The 25,777-nt window shown below is 38.4% G+C and overlaps 1 protein-coding gene and 1 long non-coding RNA gene across 10 annotated transcripts in view; one reads left to right on the top strand and one right to left on the bottom strand.

Annotated features, from left to right (window-relative positions):
• The window catches only part of LOC127393654 (uncharacterized), a 116,381-nt gene that overhangs the window by 35,162 nt on the left and 55,442 nt on the right, over positions 1 to 25,777 (bottom strand). The window contains exon 2 of one of the 9 annotated variants that reach the window (XR_007891527.1): positions 13,687 to 13,825. The exons of the other annotated variants lie outside the window; for them this stretch is intronic. This is a non-coding gene — a long non-coding RNA (uncharacterized LOC127393654). The remainder of the gene's footprint in view (positions 1 to 13,686; positions 13,826 to 25,777) is intronic. 9 annotated transcript variants of the gene reach the window in all.
• On the top strand, positions 928 to 24,987 carry NGF (nerve growth factor). Its single transcript, XM_051638951.1, has 3 exons — positions 928 to 1,079; positions 21,016 to 21,157; positions 24,131 to 24,987. Exons 2-3 carry the CDS (start codon positions 21,074 to 21,076, stop codon positions 24,845 to 24,847), a joined length of 801 nt encoding a protein of 266 aa, XP_051494911.1. The 5' UTR covers positions 928 to 1,079; positions 21,016 to 21,073; the 3' UTR covers positions 24,848 to 24,987.

Below are 25,777 nucleotides of genomic sequence, written 5' to 3'. Positions count from 1 at the left end.
CTGCTTTTCAACGGAGGACTATTTAGATTTTTTCCTTGTGTCTGTGTAATCACAAATGTTACACTATGCCAGAATGAGACCTATGAAATTCTAGAGGCTGCTTCATAATTCCTACATAGTTAGGCAACATTTTTAAGAGTAGAGTTTTTTGCCAATTTGCCTTTTTTTTTTCTTATGGATTTTTTCACTTTTGCATTTCTTTCCTGAATTTTTCATGTTTAAAACACACTGTTGTTTCCTTGTAAAGTACTTACTCTTCCTCCACAAACATAATGGAAAATATTTCCATATCTCTTTGTGACTTAAGGCAAGCATGTTAAACACAGAATATTATGGCTGGAAGGGTTCTTACATAATCTCTTCCCCTGCCCCAAGATAGAGTCTGTCAAATATTTCCTTGCTACTTTAGATCAGCGTTTGGCTGACCCCTGTTAAAGACAGCTGATAACGGGGACTGCACAATTTTGCAGGGAACTCAGTCCGCTGCTTCACCAATTAACTATTAGTGTTCCTATAGGTTTGTTTATAGACTCATGACATCAGTAAAGGGCTCTAGAGATTACTTTCAAAAGGATCCATTCATCAGGGAGCTCCGAGTTTCTTTCTGTGAGCTCTCATCTGTAAATTGAGTGCAAGGATTAAGATGCAAAGTAGAAAGGCTAAAGACAAAATATTCCTTAAAGAGTGTTTTAGTTCTTGACAGCGGAATCAGGAAGCTGGAAGTTTTTCTCGGCATTATGTATGCATAGTCATACAACCAGTGCACACTTTGAAACTTTCACTGCACATCTGTGCATCACTGCATGGACTAGGCACCAAGCCAAAGGCTGAATTCCTACGAGTCCGTGCAGCTCCCACACGTTTACAGCACTAGGACCCAGAGGGAGCTTAATTTCTGTGAGTCAGTGCAGCTAGCTGAGCGCTGAGAGCAGTGAATGAGGCTGGAAAGGCAGGGGGAATGTGAATGGCTCTTCTGGCTTGGGAAAGTGTCCACGGACTGGGGTGCTACAGACTACAAAACGGCTTGGGCAACCCTCCGGATTCCCCATACCCCTGGCATCCAGTGACATTGCTCTGAGGTGAGTGACCACAACAGTCAGTTTTCACAAAGCAAGTAATGCGGCTGTTGCACCAGTTGTGGAAGTTTGGTATCTTCAAAATTAGCCAGTGTATTCTTGCTGTGCAGTGATTTTTGCTCTCTTGAGAAGGAACAGATCAGATATTTTTGAACCATGGAGTGCTCATTGCTTAAAAATAGCATTTGCAAGAAAAGTGTGGTACAGTGAAACGGAACACTGCATCTACTAATGCAGGTTAAACTGCATGCACATCTGGAAGGTGTTGTTAAAGCATTTGTTTAAGCTTAAAGCTTGAAAAATATCTTCATTAAGAACAGCTTAATCTTAGAGAAATGTAAGTATTCTCATTCTGTTCATCCAGGTATATAAAAACTTTTTTTATTTACATCATACAGGAGTTACACCTATATGAAAAGTCTTTACTGTCTTTGTTCTGAATATTAATGCTTACTTAACACTTTCTTTTCTTCCTGCGATAATTCTACTATACTGCGATAATTCTACACCTTTCTTTCTTTACTTATATAAATAAATAGGATATAAACAAACCAAAGCATGACTGGTCCAAGACAGAAACCTCTTAACTATAGGCAGAGCAGTAGTTCACTAGACCCTGTGTATCCTCTAGGATGTCCACTTGGAAAAGCTTACAAACTCCCTGCTGCCTGCCTGTTAGTGACAGGATGAAAGTGACAATGTTTATTGATTTATACTGGGTGGTAACACTGTTTTTTACCTGATCCCCTAGACAGAGACAAAAATGGGGACCCCAGTCAGAGAGAGAGAAGGAAGTTGTGTGTGGAGAACAAAAAGTGCTTGTGCTTCAGTTGCTTTCTTCACTTTATATTCTCCTTATATGCTCAAGAAGTTTCAGAAAAACAGCAAAAGCGAGCATGCCTGTCAGGCTGGTTTTTCCAAGTTGTCACAACTTCCAAGTTGCATTGTAACTGCTAGACAGATAATTTATGGCTGTTTTCATGCATTAGAGTATCACAATAAAGCCTTTCTGGCAGTTTTTTGGTTAGGCAAAATAAAATGTGAAAATTGCCTGCAAAAAGACAGAGAGAAAGATAACTTGCCCCGTACGCTCATAATTTGCACTTCTGAGCCATTTCAAATATTATAGAAAACAGGCTTTTTAAAACAACCCTGAAAACTACCATTTCTGGCATTTGTCTGAAACTCAGGTTACAGTATTTTCTACACTTTCACAAAGAGGTTACAGTTATGGAATGCAGAACCAAGTAAACCGGAGTGTTCACTTAAGTATGAAATATTTGGGCCTAAATATATTTGTAACTATGCATTTGAATCATTTGCTACCAAATCACAGCTAGGTCTCGAGAGAAGCCCTCCTGATGAATATGTACAGTAGAGTAAAAGTGTTTTCACATCTTAATCTCACCTTAAAGGGATCAGTCAGTCTCACTGTACGGTAGAAAAGAAAGTAACTGTGGCTTTCTTTTTCTCACCATCTTAGCTAAGCTGTGTCCATTTTCTCAATCACAAGTTTAAATTACCTTTTCAGATGTCTTCATTTAAGCTCAGTGGAGAACTACAGTGAGCACAAAGAATCATTCTAATCCATACAGAATAACTAGGCAGTCTGTGCAATCACCGTAAATTGTTAAATTAAAAACTCAGATTAGAAAAATACCTGAATTTCAGATTAGTGTTTTCAAGGGTAAAATGTCATTCTTTAAAAGGATACCTAAAACAAGGGTCAGATAAAACACATTTGAAAACTAGATTATCTCAATCAATAAGTCACATAAGTTCCCCTACTGCTCTATGGCTTTGGCCATATAAAAATGTTCTTTAAAACACAAATTCTATTAATTGGTTTCCTGTTTCTTTATTAAATGCTTTTACGACTAACAGAATATTGAATACAAATCAATTAGAATTAATTAACTCAAAGGAAAAGGAAAAAATCTTGGCAATTTAAAAAAGTTTAAATAATTCTGCCTTTTTTTGTTTATATTTTAAGAACAAACTCTGGTGATCAAATATAAAGGGTTAATAATACTTTAATTAAAAAAGATTCAATATTCTAACACTAGAAGTCAGTGCTGGATTGCTGAGTATAGAAATATTTGCCTATACTTCCAATCTCAGTTCAATAAAAACTGGTGAAACTCAACTCCTCTCAAACCGGCTACAGCAAAGGTGACCTCTGCTGGCAACTGCTCACTCATTAAAAGAAATTTTAAGGGCTTATTCAGAATGTGACAGTGAACTAAAACATTTTATTAAATCAGCTGATACACTTAAGAGAAACGTAAGAGAACACCTCTTCCCACAAAACTTGCTTCATGGTACTGAAAGCAAAAGGCACATGCAACAACACTACAACTGCATTTCTTACACACTAAAAAAGAAATACTCCCTGTGCTGAATTTGACTGGAGCCCAGTCACAGAGGCCAACGTGCCAAAAGAGCATTTCTACAACAGAAGCTTATCCCGCTGAGGGACAGATGTCCTACTGGATGTGTGTGGCTCGTCCTCCTGACACAATGCCCTTTGTGCAGCTATGCTGAATTCATTAAATATTTGTGTGTGTGTGTTCACAGAAAAAAGTATATAGCCAAACAAAGCAATACCATTTTTGCTGGCAAGATTGTAGTATCTATTAATGTAAATTATGTGCACTCTTATCTGCCCAGTCCCACTAATACTAAAGCTACGTGACTTGGTGGAAAGTTTCAGACCCTTGATATAAAACTATGCTGTCCCCACACCCTGAATATTGCTTGTAGTTCTGGTCATCATCTCAGAAAAAAAGAATAAAGTAAAACAAGAAAAGGTGCAGGATGACAAAAGGCCTGTAACATTTTCCGTATTTAGAGAACTACATAGATTATAACTTCTAAGTCTGGAAAAGAGATAACTGAGGATGGCTAATGAAGATATTTATAATCATAATTGATGTTTATAAAGAAATGGCTGTTGTCTTGTGTCCCAGTAGAAAAGGCAAACAAAAGAAGGTAGCTTCTCTCTCCGTGCATACTCGAATTATGGAATTTCTTTCCACAGGACATCATAGTTCACGGGTGTTCAGAAATCAATCAGGCATACTAAAAGCAAAGACACTACCTGTGGTTCAGGAAATCTAATTCCAAAATGACTGCTGAGTGGGAGAGTATACCAAGGAGATCATCACCATATCGTTGCCCATTCTGTATACCAGTACCTACACATTACTAGCTACTGCAGGGGACAGAACACTGATCTGGATGAACTTCTGGATGAACTTCTGCTCTACAACAGACAACTCAAGGTTCTCTTCTGTGTTTTAGCCTGTCAAATACTTGACCTATCCTAGCCAGAAGGAAAGTGATTATGTAGTATTTATTATGGGTTTCTAGTTCACAGATTTGTTCAAGAATCAGATGTAGGAATGTGTTTATGTATGCTTCCACTAAAGAAAGACATTAATTCTGAGACTTAGAGTAATTCAGGCAAATCAATGTCTGAATAATTATGACAGATACTGACAAAAGGCCTAGAAAGCACGTAACTGGTTAATCTTATGAAATTCACTGAAATATAGTGCAAACTGGAGAAAATACTTCTACGTCATACCTTGTAGCCTATTTATCTGTAGAGCTGAGATCTTGTATGAACCTCATTATTTAACTCAATTCTTTCACTAAAAATATTATACATACATCTACATAAAAAGTAGCATGGAAATACTACATAATTAATTACACTGACAATATACCTTTCACTCTGAGAACTGCATTACCTTGTAAAATGCAACAGTCCAGAGAATGGCAATGCAAACAGGGAAACCTGAATGTCAAGAACCACCAGCATATTCCAAGGTTGGATGGTGGAGACATGTCAACTGGATTTAGCGACTTGCTGTTGATGTATGAGATGTGTGTTTTCAGCCCATAAGCATGCATGAAGAAACATTACAACAATACAGAACTTCCTGTTCATAGAAGTGGAATTTGTGCCCACAAATTTTGCTTCTCTGAGATTATTGAATACTTGCAAAAGAGTTAAGATGTACTTGAACATTATGACCTGGTACTTGTAAACAATTATGGAGACACAGGAGGAGGGAAGAAATTAAATTTAATGATACACAAATGATGATGTAAGATGCTGATTGCACTGGCAAAAAGTTGAGAAGTCACTAAGGATATAGAGTTGGCTACAGCAGTCCACTAGTCAGCACATCTGATTATTAGCCCCAAATAAAGCATACGCAAGTACTCCACATTGCATGGTTGCTTTCATGGGTTTAGAAGAATGAGAGGCAGGAAGATACAGTACTTTCCTACCTTCAGGCTTAATGTCTGTGTGACTATATTCATGTGAAAAATATTTAGATTATACCATTACTATAGAACAGGAGAAAATATTGAAAGTGCTACTCAATATTTTCAGCATGCATACAGCTATTAAGATGAAAACTGCTGTATGCATGTAGAAATCAGGCCCCAATACATACATACATGAATGAAACTTCTCTGGCATATAATCTAAATCCAAAATTAAAATGACTGCATGTGGTAGTTTGAAATAACATGCTTGACTGCTCTCCTGCCAGGCTTCTGTAGCATCATTTGAATTTCCTGTGACATTGTTCAATGAATGAAACACCTTTGACTTTTCCCTAGCCTCTTGCATTTGCAATCATGCTTTGAAATTTTAGAGCACAGTAGATGACACCATCAGACAACCCAAATCAAGATCTATCTGACCCACATACTCTGTTGCTGGGATCAGTTTCATCACATTAATATTCCACATTTCATAGTGTTATTCTCTGAATGGAACAGAGATCATGGTAACACATAGCAGAAGTCCTGAGGACTGGACTCTACAATCCAAATTCTAACACATGTCTCCTCAGTCTGACAGTCACTGCAAGTATTTTCTGTGCATAACTCTGATCACTCACTGCCAGAAACCATACCTGCAGTAACCAAATCACTTCATGTAGTTCAAGACTTCTTTTTTTCAGGGATTTTCTAAAACTGACACACAGACAATAGAACAGATTCTAAAAAATGTTTACCTCCTTTATGTTCTTGTCTCCAAAACAAAATTTCCTGTTCCCAGAGGGTCCGTAACAATGTGCTAATAAAAGATCAGATTCTGCTCCTATTGACTTGTTATCTTTCAAAACTTCCATTGATTTAAGAGGAAGAAGATTCAAGCACAAAGACAGAAAAAAATAAAACTGAATGTAAAGAAAATTTATTTGACTTTATTTGGAGCCTTGGTTTATATATTATTGACAAAAATCTTAATGACCATTTATGTTATGCAAATATAAAGCTCCTTCCAGGAATAAAATTAATTCATAATCCATAAAATCAATCTGCTTCTTACACACAGGGTGGGTCGATTATTTTGAATTGCCCTATCTGTGAGATAGGTTAAAGAGTATGCAACAAAAATTTATTTAGTTCAGTTAGTTAAATACTCAAAATCTACTAAAAGATTAGACTGTTTCTGACAGTTCTGACCTCTGATGAGTAAATTAGCACAGTACAAATACCACTAGGAAGCAGATTATTTCTTTGACAACTTTGTATTTTTTAAGTATGGCTTTGTTAGTCTAAAAAATACCTTTTTTTTTTAAAAAAAAAAAAAAGCCTTTACATGCTGGGTGACTCAGATATGAAAAAAAAGACCTGTGCTTGTTCACAAAGATTTGCCCTGTGGTGAATGACACAGCCTACATTTTCCAAAATGCATCATTTCCTGCCCATTATTTCATGATCCTTTTGGGACGCTCTGTGCACCAGCCCCAGACGAGCAAGGTGTTTAAAGTGCATGCATCACCACAGCCACACAAATCATCCATTTGAACTATTCATTGCTTAACACATTTCAAGAACAATTCAAAGTTCTGATGAATGTAACTCTAAATTAGGAACTGTACTTTCACTAATCATTAAAACAATTACACTGTGGCCTTTAGGGAGGCTCAGCAGGAAGTGTCAGCTGTAGTGGGTCAGTCAGCAGGCAAGAACTAACAATTAAGCTGTGCAAGCATAGATGCCTTTTGTCACTGCATATGTCAATATCCTTAATTTTCTGGAGCTTTCATATTTCAGACTGAAAATGAATACTATACAACAGCCTTTCAACAGTGGTATTTTCACTTATTAATAATGGGCATTGGGAATACAACAGCCATCTCAAAAGAAGTCTAAATTTTTCATCTTATTTAGATGCACCAAGGAAACTTTCTAACCACAGCTGATGGACTGCTACACTGCACAGTCTGCAGGCAGCTGTTCCTTAGATATTTGTGACTCCTAGGACAGTTTGCTTCAGAGCACGATGATCTACCAAAAAAGGGGGCATGTTTGTTTTTTTTTCAAAAGCAGTTACTAATTTGCAGTTGCCCTGTATTTGTGTGTCACATTTAGGACCCACTTAGCAAGTTCTGAAACATTTGAAAACCAAATATGGAACTTTGGAAATTTGATCTCAGGAATGAAAATTGGACATTTAAAACCTGAGATACCTGCAAATAATGTGTTCTGTAGGGCACTTTCTAAGAGAAGTATGCTAATTTACACAGCATTCCATATCAGCTGCTTGCATTTCTGGAAGTCCCTAGGAAACCAACTGTACATGCTGCTGCTGTGTTTAAATTTGTGTCCATTTGTTCCTAAGGTTTTAGAAAGTTAGAAACAAACATAAGAAATGCTTTCTAATCATTCACATGAAGTAGATTTTCATGCTCCATTTAAATTCTACTACTATTTATCTCTACAGATCGCAAGGAAAATTGCTTCTTTATCCCGTTTTAACTCTTCTTACTGTAGGTGCAACATGGAGCCACTTATTTTTCAATCAGTTATCTAACATTCATTCAAGGTTGTTTCATACTCATTTCTTCCCATCATAAAGACTCCAGTCCTGTAAATATGGCTGGTTTTCTTTGTTCATCCATGGATGACATTCCTCTATATTCCTACCACATGCTGGCTGTTCCATAACACGTGTTGTTTGCTTATGCTCAGTTTACCAAGCAATCCATAACGCTCTATGAAAAGTTCTTTCCTCTTCTTTTTTTTTGTCATACTTTTCTTACTTACATTAATTGCAAATATTATTTGTTCTGCAGGTCACAGACACATGTTAAATAGCTCAGGGTCTAACCTTCTCTGTTCCTCTGGTTTCATGTTTTTACTTCAGTCCCTTCACTGTATTAAAACAAGTAGTACAATAAGCAGCAGAAATAATCACAGAATCACATGAAATCTTATTCTCTGTGGTGGTCAGAGTTCCTGGTGTCTACTAAATTTACATGCATCTGGGAGGTTTGAATCACTTGTAAGACATACAGGTACACATGCCTGCACTAACATAAGTTGTCTAACCAAATGAACCTCTAATACCATAGCTTTTATTTTGGTCAGGACCTCTAGGTATCACACATTTTCACCAAACTTACAGAAACATAGTACCTTTAACATCCTATCTTTATGTAGAAACCTATTAGCTATAAAAACCTCTAACCTTTTGTCAGATGTGACTGACACTCAACATTTTCATGGGTCAAGGGTTCACAAGACAGTATAGCTTCATGTGTTTATTTCTGTATTAAAACAGACTGAAATCAGGTGACACTCTTTACTGAACTCAGTTTGAAGTCTACAGAGCAACCAAGAACTGTCCTCAGTTATGCACTGCACTTCTGTAGTAGCTAATGTCAAGCCATTGGAATTAGACACACTTTTATTTTCCATGTCAATAATATTTTCCATTCCTCTTCCCCAGTTTCTTATTGATATTATAAATATTCACCATCTATGTTTTTGTTCTGCCTAGATCCAAATCCTCCCTGCCCCGGTCATTCTCACCAAACCTTCCTCTCATCCTTTTCCCAGGCACATGCTGTAAACAGAAGAGTGCAAAGGTTCACTGCTCAGCCTCACATTCCAGGACACTTTATGTATGCCAGAAGTGTGAGTTTCTGGCTTTGCCAAAGCATGCAGAGTCACATGCATTAGAGGGACTTTGATCCATGAGTTCTCCCCGTAGATGCACATTCCTGCACTGGAAACTGCCTTTGGGAAACAGACCTACTGTGGTGCAGGATTGTGCTAAAGACCACTTTTCTCTTTGTGTGTTTTGAGAGACAAAAGCACGTGACTTCTTTCCTTCCCATTTCTCCCATTCGTTCTTTTGTATTCGAAAGCAAAAGTACTAGAAAACTATTCAATGAACTGCAGAATTTCTTAAACTTTGGTTCAACATGACTTGAATTTTTTTTTAATTTTGAAATTTGAATTCAGTCTTCAGCACTTGACTCATGACCGTGCCATCGCTTGAAAATGAAAGGAAGCACTTTGTAAGAAAACAATACTTGCAAATAATTCTTGCAAAAAATTGGACCTACCTTGTCTTCCGCTCCTATTTGAAACAATTTTTGCTAGATGCAAAAAACAAAATCCATAGAAATATCCTTCTGGGATTAATTTTCTAAAAATAACTGAAAAACCTACCAACTTAACTTTAAAACACACCATTTCCCTTCCAGGTGTGACTTTTTGCTGCTAGCTGTAATATCTGCAAGAGGCTGGGTGGGTTGGTATTATTTATCTTTCTAAAAACTTGTTTTAATTCCTTGAGGCTCTGTTAATTATCTGTCCCAGAAAAAAAGCAGCATTGCAGCGTCATCCAGAAAGAACATGAGAGAGGGCAGGTGTCATGCTTCACTTTATTATTCTGTTATATTAGAGATTAAACTAATGTAAACCTATAAAACAGAAATTAAGTTCTTCTACTTGGAAGGAGCCTTAGTGAAAATTTTCAAATTATTACACAGAACAAAACAAGTTTTCAGGAAGCAATTAACTACTTGACTATATCTCTTTTTTATTTTATTTAAAACTTATGGGTGATACTTTGAAACATTTCATTGAACTCACTCAGTGTTGATCATGGTTTGGCATTTCCCTCTGTGTAGACCAATCCACAGGCAATGTGCTATTCATCTGAACACTGAAGTAGAGCAGGATGACTCAGCTGATTAATCAGCTTTCTTTTTTTTTATGACAATGCAAGTATTTGGCTTCTCCAACTGCTAAAGTGATCATTGTCAAGTTGATGTTGTAATTCAGTTTTGGGCACCCCTGACTCACATTCTAAGAGAAGAAAAGTAACCTGTAACTTATGATGTGTTTTACACAACTATGACTGACAAAACACAAATAGCAATACCCTGTTTTTTCTGTTAACCATAAAGTCCTTGTGATTTTGGAGGAAAAATGTTTCTGTTCCTGTTGGCTTTATGATCAAAATTTGCCCCTAATTTGAAATCAACCGTAAGTCCAGGGTTTATGGGTTCTGACAGCAATACCAACTGTTATCTAGACAAGTAGCTGCTGAAATCACAGCACCTGTATTTTGCTAAATAAATCTAGCCACTTAGCTAGAACATGCACAGAATCAGCAGATGAGCAGTCTCTAACTTCCAATCCAAAAATCTGCTGAATTTATTAAACAAATTAACCGGGGGGGGGGGGGAAAGGCTACTTATAAAAATCTTAGGTTAACAGAGCTCTTTTTTTCTTTCATTAATAGATAAATCTCAACAGAGATGCAGTGTACAAACAAAGTATGTGATCTCATAATGAAATACCTACAATGTAAATGCACTTAATGACAAAGTTAAACACATCTCAACTAAATACACCATGATTCTAGACAGACAAAACCCATCGACTCTCCCAGCTTCCCACTAAGTATGTCTCCAAGCATGGAAAGGTTGCCAGCTATGGGGAACAGTTTAGAAAGTTAAAGACAGTAAAAACGGGATTCACTGGAGAATGTAATCCTAACTCCAAGTAAGCATTGCCAGAGGGCTGACATGAAGAAACAAGTACTATTTCAAGCACTCTGCAAAGCCAAAGGAAAGATTAACATCTATCAGAATCAGCTACAGATGAGATTCTTGGTGATACCTGAATGTCACAAGAATTTAGAAGAACTGGAAAAAAAAAAAAAAAATTCATATCTGAAGATTTGGTTTGAAAATTTAAAATACCTTTCCCTACATTTCAGCTATGTATTTTCAAATAGCTGCATGTGATGTAGCTCCCTGTTACAAGGCAAAAGAGGTATTTCTTACAACTTATTCACTGTCAAGCTTGGTCTTGTATGAAAATTAGAGACAGGGAGCAGTTCTGTTGCAGTCGCTAGCATTGCTGTAACTAGCCTACGAGCCATTTATTTTCATGTTATGTTGCTGTAGATTTTGTTTCTGCCTTATCTGTGTCTATCCCTATTAACCAGATTAAGACTTTGTTCACATTCTTCTAATTAAAAAGCTGTAACTCTGGTGGGGACTCCAAGTCTTCTTTTAGCAGGGTAACCACTATATCTGCCAGTTCAGATTACCACTTTTAACATCAAATATTGCACAAAGATAGCACTTTCCCATGCTGGCTATAACTCCTTATCCATACTGGTTTGACTAACACACTTTATTTTGTAGCATTGGTATCAACAGCATTTGCATACCACAGCTAGCTGCAGTGCTGCCCCAAGCTGATGAATTTACAGGGTTTGGAATTGCCATCCTCCTCAGTAGTTTAAGTGTGAGAAATGCCAAAATAGCCGACAGAAAAGGCTCAGACAAGATTTCTCAGTGAAACCCATTTTACTTACGTTCTTGTGATGGCAGGTGACCTGCAAAGTAAGCACACTGGGTGGGAACTTAACCCACCTTTTTATTCCCTAATCCTGACCGAATTATCCCTCCCTCGTTTCCCCATAGGCAAGGTACTCCAAAGTTTATAGCCTATCCGATACGTCTAAGATTACCACCTGATGTCCCGCACCTGTTTACCTGGTATCATACCCCACCTAAAAGGCTGCCTCAACCTTGTTTGTTTCTCTCCTTTTATGGTGAGATTGTACAACCTTCTTTCCTTGAATTGGGTACTTGACCAACTTTCTAACCACTGTTCTGGTATGAACCGGTTTTCTTTTGCCAAAGCGCTTGAACATTGGCTACACAAGCCTTTGATTATATCTCATTTCTAAGAAATAATTTCCTCTACAGTTATACCAAACAGAGGACAGCTGTAGCCTCTGCAAAAAGAGTATTAACTCTTCTCACAGTAACCAAAGCTCTACTGACCTTGTCGTGCTAGGAACATGTGTGCATTTGTCTACATTTTCCCCTTACTAAACCAAGAGAAGCATGATCTGAACTTCAAGCTGCATTCCAGTTACCAGCTTTAGCCTTCAAATTTTATTTGCAAGTTATTATTTCTGTAACTTCTCATTCCCATAGTAAGTTAACATTCCACAACTAAAGATGTGCAACCATTCCAATGCGTTACATGGTTCCAATTCCACATGATAAACATGTGCAGCAACATCAGCAATTAGCATTGCTGTGCAACTTAGGCCTTTCAGAGTTAGAACAAGGCCAAAGAGCACTCTAGAACAAGTGGTAGAAATATGCAAGTGCGCAATTAAAAGGAGTTGCATCTTCCCCATTATACTTCCTGACTGTAGCAAAAAAATGCATTCAGCAACATCATGCTAGAAAGAAGAAAACAAACATGTAAGAACCCTAAAAATGTTGCCAATGCAAGTGTGTTGCCAAATGCACACTTGTAAGAATTGTTAAGACTGACAGGTTAGTCCAACTCCCTGTTTCCTATTCTTAAGCAGAGGTTGCTGAAGCCTGAACTTCATTTCAACTTTCTGCACTTTGTTCTCTGCTTAAAGAGTTCCCATGTATAAGGGAGTGAACGGCACAAGAAAGGATCAGATCTTTACTTAGGGATATGGTTTGGATAAGGACTTGTCAGTGTTAGGTTGACAGTTGGACTCTCTGATCTTTTAAGTTCTCTTCCAACCAAGGTAATTCTGTGATTTTGTGTGACAGCTGCTGACTCCCAGCAAGAAAGGACACCTTGCACTCTATAACATCATTCACTTCTCTGCATGACACTGTAATTCAAGCTTTGTGTGAGGCAAGGATATCACACAGTGGTCAGGCTTCAGAGGCTGATGGTTAAAGATTCAGACAAACCCCTGCCCACATTTAAATTGCAGCTTAAATTTCATTTCACCTTAAATGTCTGGGTGGGGAAGAAAAACCTTCTATCTTAAAACACTCACAGCAGCTGCCTCCCCTCAAACACTGACATAATAAAAGACAGAAAACTCCTACTCGTCCACTGCTCACTGGGTCCACACCCAGAAGCCCACACCATGCAGCTACAAGATGGACCCAGCTCAAAATATCACTGCTCTCTGGGAGCATTAGTCAGATTTTTTTGTGCAGCAGCTGCCTGATACGCTGAGGATGCTGGGAGCTTTGCACAATGCCTCATAGGTTTAGTGTCAGGGTATCAACTAAAGCAGAGCTGAAATTCTAAGAGCATAGGAATGAAGTAGCTTCCTAAATCAAATCACTTGTACTTATTTATTACAAGGAAATCCAGTTTCAATTTGCTTTTCTGAATATATATTTGATTGCTAATGTACAGAATCCACCACATTGTTACTACCTCTCTTTATAGTTGCCAGCAGTTGTCTAGCATTGTAACTGTGCAAGTCACTGCACAATGGGTTAATACAGTAATGAGTAAATACCTTTCACAGAAGATGAAAGCCAAGACGCTTAAGAAAATGAGAGGTCCAGAGTGCACTACAGTGAATGTTGGGTAGGGCAGCAACTCTGTGGCAGCTGGGCTCAATGTGTGAATGGAGAACGCAGGCAATTACAGACAACCTTGAAAACCGAAGACAGTTCAGAACAGAAAAAAATCGGGGGGAAATGCAGGTACAGTGTATTTTGCATAATGTAAACATATTTACATATAAACCATACTTTAATACCAAGTAAGTACAAAGTACAAATGTAAGAAGTATTAGAGTACATGGGTAAAAATTCCAGCAGCACCATGGTTTACTAAAGAGCTCTGTGTCTTTATAGAAAATCAGGTAGCATTGCTGCTTCTGAAGTGCTACAACTCAAAGATTAAATCCTATCTGATTGTTTCCTTTTTCTGATCATGTCCAGATGAGCCAAAATATTAACTTAAAGGTCTAAACAATAGTAAGAACCTTGTGTTTTTCTTGGTAAACTACCCTAGGCGTCAGGAGTCTTTATTTCTCCTGGAAGAACTACCTGTGCTTCCAGACAACATTAAAAGAGTTACACAGACGATACTGTAATCTGGTAACTCTTCCAGTGTTTCTGTTTTATTTTTTTATTTGGCAGGGTTTTCAGATTTTTTTTGTGGACAACTCTAATACAGACCCTGCTTCTTAGGAGATTTCACCTTCTCATGTCAAAACTGCACCAGATTTATAAACATCTTACTGCACAGAAAAAAACCCACCTTTTTTTCACCTATTCAGTAACTTTCAATTTTTAAGCAACCAGAAACTACTAAAAAGTCTTCAAAGCTGAAAGTTTTTCTCGCACCCAACTATTTGCTTAGTTTAGATGGTAAAAAGCATGGTATTTCATAGCTCTGTAGTAACATACTTACAAGTTCTGAGGAAATTGTTTTGAATGCAAATTAAATGGGAAAGGAATACAACAATTTGAGCATCATTACATCTTCAGAACAAGTTCAGATTTTGCAGTGAGAAGATACACCAGTAACTGCCCAAACCTTTGCATGTCAACTCATGAATAGCGGGACACAGCTCTCTCCTCTCCATTGCTTATGTCCAGTAGTCATCTAGAAATTATATACTTCTCAAATGTACAGGATATGTCAAAGAATACAGAAGTCAAAGTGATAATAAGAATCAGCCATATTACTTAAGGTTTTTATGCATTCAATTTAACTTGGGGCATTCTGATTGGAAAAAAGAAATTAACATTTTAAGTTAATCAGAAGTATTATTCTTGTAACTTCACAAAATTAATTAAATGTATTTATCATAAGCTAGGCACAGAATGAATGTGACTGCCAGGGGGCCAATATCTACTTTCAACTGCAATGAAAATAAGCTAATTTCTAAAGCTCTCATTTGAGTTTTCTTGTGATGATTTCCATATTGTCATGTAAAGTGATTAGTTAGAGAGTAAACTCAATCACTTAAAAGGTAATTGAATGCCATGGGTCTCATGAAGGTAAAATAGATTTAGAAACAGGAAAGAATATTCTAGAAGTTAAAATTTTAAACAGTGTGGGGAGGAGGCAGATAAAAAAATATAACTATTGCCTAGCAAGAATCCTATGTTATTCTTAGGTTCCTTTCTTGCCACAGAAGTAACTTCCACTGACAGACCAAAAGCCAGGGGTGAGACCTATTTGATTAAGAGCTTATATTTTGACTTGCCAAGTACAAGAGACTTCTACATCCCTTTCGTATTTTCAGAATTCCTGTCCCATTAAAATATCATTGAGTCTTTTAAAGTAGTTATAAAAGCACTGGAAGATTTGTAGAAGATAACATTCCTTTTTGATGTAAAGAATGAATAGAACAGGAAAGCCTAAAACACATAAGCACCAAGTATTAAGAGTCATGAGAATCTTGGTTGTAACTTCCAGGCACCCTTTGTACTCACATCTTGTTCTTTTCCAAATTCAAGATCTAGAAAAATACTATAGGAATCTATCTTTGGGAATCTAATCATGGCATACCATTTCATTTTTTATTTTCTGCATCATTTTTGGAGTCACCACATTTTATGCATTAGACTACAAGACATCAAATCGCTAAAATTCTCATTTGTTTCAAATTTCTTTTTACAGTGGTATAAAAGTGAAAAAGGATAACAAAAAAATCATAAGCTTGAATAAAAATTAAATGCTAGCATTGCTGTTAGGATTCAGCTGGTTCCTATTAATCAGGGTTTGGACAAGAACCGGATTTATATTCCCTTCTGAATAGCTGGAATAAGATCACTAGTTGGAAAAGTTTACTGGCCCTTAAAGACACTATTTTTCTGCCTTAACTACTTTTGGCTGTAAGATGGGATAGTAACATTGTAGTCTGACTGCCCTCGTACTTTCTTTTCCCATGTGAATTCTGGTTTTATTTTGATAGTTTCATAAAGACTGAAACTGCAGTTCTTTAATTTCTGGTCATTTTCTATCGGAAGCCTCAGGAACAAATATAGCAAGCTAGACACCTGTTAGAACCAGTTCAAGATTCACCTCGGGGAGGTATAGAGGGAGAGAAGGACAGGCTACGCATACACTCTCATGCTATTCTTTTGGACTTGCTGTTTAAGCGAGGGAACTGGGGAACAACTCCTCTTGTGTTTGGACAGTAACTGTAGGTGAGCAGCAACTTTTCACACTCGCTGGTAGTTGGGTAGGATAGAGGCATCTGTTTCCATGGACCTCAAAGGCATCCAACTTTGTAATGGTGATATAGATTTATCCCATTTATGCTGCAGTGGTTTTCCCTGTCAGTTAGTGCCTGAGATCTTCGGTCACTCTTTCGTGCCAACAAATGAGCATTTATGAAAACCTGGAGTACTCTAAAATATATATATAGTTTAAAGCCTATATTGAAAGTTCCAAAGTAATAATTATGTCAATCACTAATTTAAGGATTTTCTTTATAGATGGTATTACAGGGATGATATACAACTGTAGTATGCTCAGATAACCTATTTCTAGCCAGCATTTTTATTTCTAGCTCACTTAATGTTACCAGCTGAATACCATTGAGGCCACCAACTTCAGGAGAATCAGATTCACATTCTCCTTCTAAGGCTGTTTTCAGTCATTTATTTTCAGAAAGCTTTCTCACTAGCTTTAGTAAGTGACCATTACTTCATTTTTTCTTAACTGTTTTAAAATATATTTTTATCCTGACACAGACAATTCCTGTATATTTTTATTTAATGTCTGTCAGTTTGCCTTTGTTATCTTAAATAGGATACAATTTTTTTTTGTGTCAGGGTGTCTATGTGCTGTACTAACAGCCAATCTGTCACAGTAAGAGCTACATTCCAGTGCAAGTTTTTACTGGTATGGCTAGTATGACGTGAAGATCAGGTACTGTTCTTCAAAGTATTTATGTATTGCTTCAGGAGGATAGAAGTGATAGAATTAGGCTCCTGCAAAATAAGCCATTCCTTTTACTTAAGCCCCTGTAAACATAAAATAAATCCTAAGTAGAAGTGTTTTCCAAAGCCTCACTGGTTTCCGATTTGGTGGATCCTCACCCTGCAGATAAAGACTCACAGTACTGTTTTCCCATAAGTACCAAAAATGGACAGATGCATCCTGGACTATCAAGCGTTCTTGTTATTACCCTAGACTATATATATGCCTAGACTAAACTTTAGTCAGAAATCTAGAGGTAAGTATTTGTTGCACGTCCTGTGATGACGATGGTAATGGTGATGTGATGCACGCTCCTTGCTGCAAGGCAGCATTTTTCTCAGTCTACTGCTCTCCCTAGAAACACTCAAAGAAACGTTTCAGTACTAAAGAAAGGCATTTGCAGCAAAAGGAAGTGCATGAGACACAGGTAGCTTCCAACTGACTCTTCCACATACATAAAGCTCTTATTTATAGGATGAGTCACTGTAGATATAATAAAGGCATAACATCATCTTGAGTCCATTAGAAATTCCCATTTCTTGCTCATCTGCTAAGATCAAGGAAAAGCTGAAATGCAGCGCCTCTGACACTATTCTTAGTCATAATGGCTTAAGGATGCCCCTAAAGGCATCTCAGGTGTCAGAAATTTTCCCCCAGAACTGCTACTGCTATATTTTAATTAGTTTATGTCTTCAAATTATTCTAGTGAGGAGTATGTGCCAGTTGACACCTTCTCTTTAACAGCAACTTCAGCAGCAACTGCCTCCCTTATTTATCTCTTACTACTGGAATTAGCAAAATAAAACTAATACACTGCTTGTTGCTTACTTTGGTGACATCCATTATCCCATTTGCTGCATAGAGAGCCAAGCACATCATCCCTCATTGCAAATAATACCAGAAAATAAGCACAAGTTCACTGGCTGCAAACCATCCACTCCCAGTTTGCAACTTTTCCACTTACAGATGCCCGCAACCTTTTTTAAGACACAGAACCAATTGCTTTTTGATGTGATCCATTTCTCCTCTCTTATATTAAAATTACTTCAGTAGGGTATTTTATTAATCCCTGGCAATTGTAGGTAGAAAGGAACAGTATATAGGTGCTGTCTCCAGTATCATTTGAGTAACACTGCATCATTTACTGGATTCTGCCACAAGTAAGAATCCGGGAAGAAGACAGTAAAATAACTTTTAAACAAAATAAAAAAAAACAAGCAGCCCTGCTGAAAATAAGCTCTTTTGTGGTTAAAAACCAGCCAGATGGAACTGAAGTAGTGTTTTCTTAGGGTGGCAGAACAGTTGGAAAAGTTGTTGGATTATTTTTGGCAGTGGCCAACATATTAGAGCTGTATCATTACTGTTACTTAACTGTCAAGAGTCCAATAAAAGGGTTATTACTTTACTAGTACATTCTTGCAAAACTATAGTATACTCAGTCTGGTAGCATGAAGCTTTGGATTTTAGAACTTTGTTCAACCTTTCTGACACATTCATACCACTGTAACTAGCTTAAATCCTAAATACTTCAACCACACGGGTACAGTAGAACATGAGCCATCATCTACAGACAGCAGCAAATCCAAAGAGTGGCCAAATCATTGCAGAAGCATTGCACAACATGGTACAACGAGCACAGATTGCCTCCTGTGCTCTGCACTGCTTAAAAATGTACATGGAAGATTTCAGCTGGATTTTTTCAAATTAAGTAGCTTGTATTTGGATCTTCGTAAGAGGCAAACCCAATGGCTACAGGTACTGCTAGCCAGCTCTCCTGTGGACAGAAACTGTGCAGGTATAAAATTAATCCAGTTCATGCTTTGGCATTAGTAAAACATTCTCCTTAGCAAATGCACTTGAATCTCTACACTGATTCCAGAGGGATCTTTTGCAGTACAGGTGTACCCTATTCTACTTTTATTTTCCTTATTAAATGGAAGAGATAACCTATACAAATATTTATTATTAATAACATACTGTTTCTATCGCTTCCAATGGCTCTCATGAATTTTCAAACTGAACTGTACTCTGCTAAGAAGGTGTCAGCATGCTGGATTTAGCTAGTGAAGAAAATAATAGTTTTCCTTTGATTTGGGGCCTATATGACCAGAGTGTGGCAATTAACACTGGAGTTATTTCTGCCTTTACAGTCACCAAAGCACAAGATTCAAGTACGTGCCTTCAGGTGTCTGCATGTTTTGTATCTCCAGTTCTTCTCAAATATCAGACACGATTAAATAATTCTCTGCCAACAGCAATCTGTGATTATCCTTCTGATTATCTACTGAACTGACCAAAAGATTTCCCTGCTGTCATAGTTGTTGCTTTCACCCCATTGCTTTCCTCTTCCTCACTAGGTTTCAGCAGCCAGCCTTCTGGCCAATTTCTCCCAAACACAGTTTATTTTGCCTCAAAGAAAAAAGCATCCCAGCCAAATAGCTTGTTTGCAGCCACTTTACATCACGTACCAAAAACCCTTAAAGTTTAAGGCCTGTGCACTATGAAAGGTGTCCAGGTTGTCTCCTAAGGCAGGAAGACTCAAGTATGTCGCTGCCCTCACCCAATTCATGACTGAATAGTAGTGAAAAAAGGAAGCCTGCTTAGAACACAAAGAGCTACTTGTCTTTTAACCTCATCAGTGCTAGTTTGCCAAAGGTCTTGATTAAGAGATTCCATCAGGTAAGGACCTGATGACCCCCCTAAAAGTACAGTATACTGATTTTCTTTTTTCCCCTTTTTTTCTCTTTCCATGTGTGAATGAAAGATGTCAGGCATCTTTCCTTCACTGAAACGGACTCAACAGCCTCTCATGAAATTGCTCAAGTGGAACTCATGTTCCAAACAATCAACAGAGTCAAGTCACTATCACTGGAGAATCTGTGAGATGCTTTATCACTCCAGTATGCTGAGCTGCTCACTCTTTTTTTCCTCCACTCACTTTCACTAAATGTGATACTACTTCAAAACAGCCCAGCCAACTTGGCAACTGCACTTCTTCACACTTAGCTCAAATACTGATGGGGAGGCTATAAGTATCCAGCAGGTAGCTGGTATTTCATGTGAAATACTACAATCTGACAATATTTACATATGTGCTGCCAAAAACAAGGAGAAACAAAAGTTACTTTCCATTGGCTGTTCAGAACATACAGTACCATGCATCTTGGCAACCCACCTTCAAGGTCTCTAAAGGACTTTCAGTATTTGGGGCACCATAAGAACAGAAAGCATGGGGCATGAACTGTGTGTCTAAGATGTGTGCATAGCAGATTTGTGGATAAGGCATAGATAGGTTCATGTCCTGCACGTACTACAAATGTCTCTGGTTTTGAGTGTTTGAGTACTGACAATAGGCATACACTGTTCTAAAGTACTGTGAAAGAAAAAGGGACATGGGACTGGTGAGAGTACTGCTTAGATCAATCTGGACAACCAAGCAGAGTAGCTGCTCAGTTTTACAATGACTGCATTTGCTGGCAGACAATTTGCAGTGCCTTTACTTGTAACCAGATTTGTGTCCCAGACAAAGATGACAAGGGGTCTGAGCCCTTATTTGTCTGTTGATGCCATGCACACTGAGCTCAGATGGAGACATCAGCAGGTATTGCTCCACTATGCTGCATCACTCCTGTTTTTGGCAAGCCTGGAAGATGCTCAAGATTGTTAACCATGGTCTGGTAAAAGTGATGACTAAAGGTAGCTGTCCTACCAATGTGATGTTCTTGAAAGTTTGAGTATTGCACTTGAGACAACCTGTACAGTGTAACAGTGAAAAAGACACAGCTCAGCGAGCCAAACAAGTGGACCTGCCCATATACTCTTGCTATCAAGTGGGGAATGGTACTGATTGCATACTTATTTCCCAAGTAATTTTTGAAACAAATACTTCTACTTCTAGTGGAATCCAGAGGAAGCAACTCCCAGACTCAGCTACGCAGTCAAACTGGCCTGATGGCATGCTGCAGCCAACCTCAGCTCAGTGTCTGGATGAAATAAAGACCTTGCAAGGGGAGCAGGTTTTTTGTGCAGTATACTCAGAGGTAAGCACAGCACACCATCTCTTCTCAGAGCAGACTGAAATAGTCTATTACAAGTGTCACACAGTTGCCTGAATAGCTATACCAGAAAAAGTGTTTAAATGACACTTGACAAACATACAGGTAGGGAAGAGAGTTGTTATCCTGAACTTAAAAAATCATTAGTCTGTCTTACAAAGAATGCAGAGTAGTTTGCATTTAAAGCTCTTATTTTTTTAAAAGCTTAGTTCTTTGCCTTATTAAACAAGTTGCTTCACTGATACCCACTAGCTAGCTCCTATCTGGCTAAAATGGAAGTTGCCATTTAGTCTGTCTTCTTTTATTCTGTCTCCAGACACTGCATCTTTTGTGGGGTGTGTTAAACTGAGAGATGGTCCACTTAGAAGTCACAGTTCTAATTAAACGTTCTCTGTTTTAGTATAGTTTTTGTACTTTGGGCATTGAAATGCTTGTGATAAGCTTCGTGGCCAATATTACAAACAGATATCCATGCGCTACCAGCACTAGAATTGGCAGCTGGGCATCTCCCTGGAAATGCAGGTGGCTGCATGTGGCATGCACTGACACACTTCTAGAAAGCACCATGAAAGGGTCTAGTAACTAAGAATGTGATGAGGTTTAGAAATAACCACTGAAAATAGCCTGTAAAATATCTGTACTTGTCAGTAAGAAAGTCCACAATCTTCACAGTCTAAGGCAAACCTCATCTTAACAGATACTACATAAGAAACTCTAAAAGGGAGATAAATGTAGCTGCATTTTAGAGCAGTGAATCTTGTATACCACAAAACCAGAAACAGCTCTTTGCTGACATTGCAATGTCTCTTTCCTATAGAAGGGAATAATAAAAACAGGGTATATGTATAAACACAATAGATTGAGGCTGCTATTGGCATGTCTAAATTGTGCCTGGATTTTGTTCTGCAAACCTTTTCCATTAACATTTCTGTCAGGAAAGCCAATTCATTAGAGATGTAATGAACCATCTGATTTTAATTTGGTTATAGAACAAGGGGTTACTCTGAATAGTGCATAGCTGAGTGACTCAGCCACGGAGCTCTATTTCCTTATACAGATGATGACGACTGCTCGAGCATTAGCAGCATGTGGCAAAGCAGCAAACCTCAGCCTTGTTTTAAGCAAATTAAAGTAGCTTTCAATCAGTAAGGATTTCCTCTGAAAGATTTTACTCTCATCGTCATTTTATCTGCAATTCTGCTAGCCCACCTGTTGAACAGACAACTGTTAACGTGCCTTTTGGCCTTTCTCTTCTTTTCTGCCCTTGATGCCAGGATTATAGCACCTTCAGCCTCCCCAGTCCCCACCTTCACTTGGGATGTCCTGCTGACTTCCTAAATGCTTGCCCAGCCCTGCACAAACACTGCTGTTTATCTCCTTTCAGCTCTTGTCTGAGCTAAGACTATCCACACAAGATCCTATGGGACATCTTAAGGTTCTGTATTTGCTACAAGATTGTGCTCAAGCAAAGCTAAAGCCTTGAGTGAAGGCTTTAGTGCTGCTCCAGATTCTGAGAAAGCTGAACAGACAGAAAGAGGGGGAACGAACTTCAAAGGTTATTGACCCACACCCAGAAAAAACATTAAAACATGCCGGGAAATCACAATGGAACTATGCAGAGCCCGATTCCTCTTTTCCAAAACCCTGTTTGTCCAGTGGATGCATGGCTGCCTGACTACTGGCTGGACACAGTGTAATTCAGGGCCAGCTGAGACATGTCAGGCAAAACAAGGCAAAGAGACAGGGTGGAGCCTCACTTGGTAGTTGCTTTTTTCTGTTTCTACCCTGTCTCTGCTTATTAAGTCTTCACAGAGGAAATACACTGTCTGCCCTTAACTGCACTTTCAGATTGTATTTGAATGTCTCTTATTCCCAGGATGCCTCCTGGTTTTTTGTTAACCCAACACTTGGCTGAATTAATCAATACATGGTAGTTACCTAACAAGGCATTACTGCTGCTGGTCTTCCAACATCAAACTGTTCTTAGTGACGTTGTGGACATTTTTCTTACACTTTTCCATACCCAAACAGATGCGCGTATTCTCCAGACTAAATGAAGACTAGCACTGGCACTGAACTGCTATGCAGTGACACTTGTGGAGCTTCTTGCTCACAGTACTCTGAAAAAAGGAAGGTGGTTCCATGTACATAATTCCCAGGATGACGGCCATAACAGTTCTAGCGAGCTTACACCCAAGATGCCAAACCAGAAGTAGCCTGGCCTAATAGGTAATTTTAACATGGAAAAATGCCATCTACCCTCGTGACATATGATGCCTGACCTCTTCTGAGAAGGAGCCTGGGCTTTATCTGCCCAAAATCAGCAATGTGGTACATCCCAAAAACACAGATGGCATAGGTGGAGGCTGCTGAGCCACCCAGAGTGGTGGGGCCTGTCCACATGGCAGGTAAGCATGGCTGTTGAGTGTGTAATAACGGCACGATTCACTGGAGCTCCTCTACTTCCACAAGTACTGGCTTGGTAGTCCCCACCCTAGCCCCAAGGATATCTCAGCAGAAAAATTAACTGAACGGACAGTTATTTTAGCCAAAGGACTGCCTCTGCTCTCACTGTTCTGCAAGGCATCTGCAGCCAAGAGATCAGCTGTGGCCAAAAAGGTTGCTGCAAAAATCACTAGAGATTTTACTCCTGGGAACATGTTGTTGCCATATGGTCTCCACATTAATAACACCAAACAAGTGCTTCATAAACAGTGTTCTAATAACAAATACCAGAGGAATTAATAATAATCTAGCTAGTATTTTCTAATGTTCTTGCTTTATTAAGAACATTTATGCTGTCTGAATGAGCTCTTCTGGAAGAACAACATCTGGCACCCACATGAATACCTGATGAAATCTGTACGATCCTGGGTATCCTATACGTTTATTGTCAGCAACTGCATCAATTTGTGCCAGCATGGCTTACAGTAACATTACATTTTTCTTTCGTTCTAGGTGCGTTGCGTAATGTCCATGCTGTACTACACTCTGATTATAGCTTTTTTGATCGGCACACAGGCAGCTCCAAAGTCAGAGGACAATGCTCCACTGGAGTATCCCACAGAACACTCCCTGCTCAATGCCCACCGGAGTAACAAGGCAGCTTCAAAGATATCCCACAGCCACTCTACTTGGACAACAGGTGGAAGAGAAGCTATAAATATCACCATGGACCCAAAAATTTTTAAGAAGAGGCGTTTCCGGTCTCCTCGGGTGCTGTTCAGCACACAGCCCCCCCCAGTGTCAGGGCAAGGACAAAACATAGAATTTCTCAGCAGTGCAGATTCTCTCAACAGGACTGCCAGAACCAAGAGGGGTGCACATCCCGTATTACACCGGGGAGAGTTCTCTGTGTGTGACAGTGTCAGCATGTGGGTTGGGGACAAAATCACAGCCACTGACATTAAAGGCAAAGAGGTGACAGTGTTGGGAGAGGTCAACATTAACAACAACATTTTTAAGCAGTACTTTTTTGAGACCAAGTGCAGGGACCCTAAGCCAGTCTCCAGTGGATGCCGAGGGATCGATGCAAAGCACTGGAACTCTTACTGCACCACAACACACACGTTTGTCAAGGCGCTGACGATGGAGGGCAAGCAAGCAGCCTGGCGATTTATTCGAATTGACACAGCCTGCGTGTGTGTGCTCAGCCGTAAGTCAGGGAGACCCTGAGATGGATCTAAACCCCATGACAACATCCTCCTACCCCCCTACCTCAGTCTGTAAATTATTTTAAGTTATAAAGGACTGCATGGTATATTTATAGTTTATACAGTACAGAAAGAACCTCATTATTTATTAAACTCTTTTGGAAACCTTTTGTGTTTTGCAGTTTATTTACTGGCAGAACCCTTCAGAAGATGTTCACTTCAGTCTCATGAAGCCCTACATCTCCAAAATGTTCACAGGGCCACTGAACAATCTTTGCTTGCCATTTGACAAAAATAAAACATTTTTCATGCTCTTTTCACGTATATTCCTACCTTTCACAACAAAAGAACTTTTCTCACAAAACCTAGCAGTTTACTGTGAAAATCTTGTAAGATTATTTTGAGTTGAAAATTTTTGTCCAACTACCAAGAGACTGCAAAAAAAAAAAAAAATCTTTCCAGACTTGCTTCCACTTTTACTAACTAGCCATGAAGATATTATTCTTATATAATTAATCATCTTAGCAAACTTCTGATAGAAACTCATCTAGCAATATGGAGAACTGGTATTTCTAAGTTAAGACCTTTTGTGCATTTTTTTAAATTTGCCAATTTATTTTAACTGCAAAAAAAATCTATTCTGAATTATTCTGGAACATTTGTCTGCACAACTGTAGAATCTATATGTATGTATTTTTACATTAAAATGGTATTTTGCAGCTCATTACTTATGAGCTATATTAGACTGATAGGGTTGCAAATGTCAAAGATACATATATAAGTGAGAAAACTCACGTGGCTTATAAATAAACTCTGAAAACTCTCCCAAGTTAGTATTTTGACACAGGAGCAAGTCTTTTTATATGTAATAGAAGAAAAATTTAAAAAAAAAAAATTCACTGAGGCTGTGTTTTAGCAAGGAGCCTCAAAATAACTCTGTGCTCATAATTTC

The sequence above is a fragment of the Apus apus genome, chromosome 23, assembly GCF_020740795.1.
Source record: "Apus apus isolate bApuApu2 chromosome 23, bApuApu2.pri.cur, whole genome shotgun sequence".
Classification (NCBI taxonomy): Eukaryota; Metazoa; Chordata; class Aves; order Apodiformes; family Apodidae; genus Apus; species Apus apus.
This window is presented reverse-complemented; position numbering and strand designations above follow the sequence as displayed.

What these genes read in the sequence shown, in the direction of transcription:
- NGF (XM_051638951.1), top strand. Translation starts at nt 21,074, where the DNA reads ATGCTGCAGCCAACCTCAGCTCAGTGTCTGGATGAAATAAAGACCTTG. An exon ending in TTTGTGCAGTATACTCAGAG is followed by an intron (nt 21,158 to 24,130) that starts GTAAGCACAGCA and finishes CTTTCGTTCTAG; the next exon opens with GTGCGTTGCGTAATGTCCAT.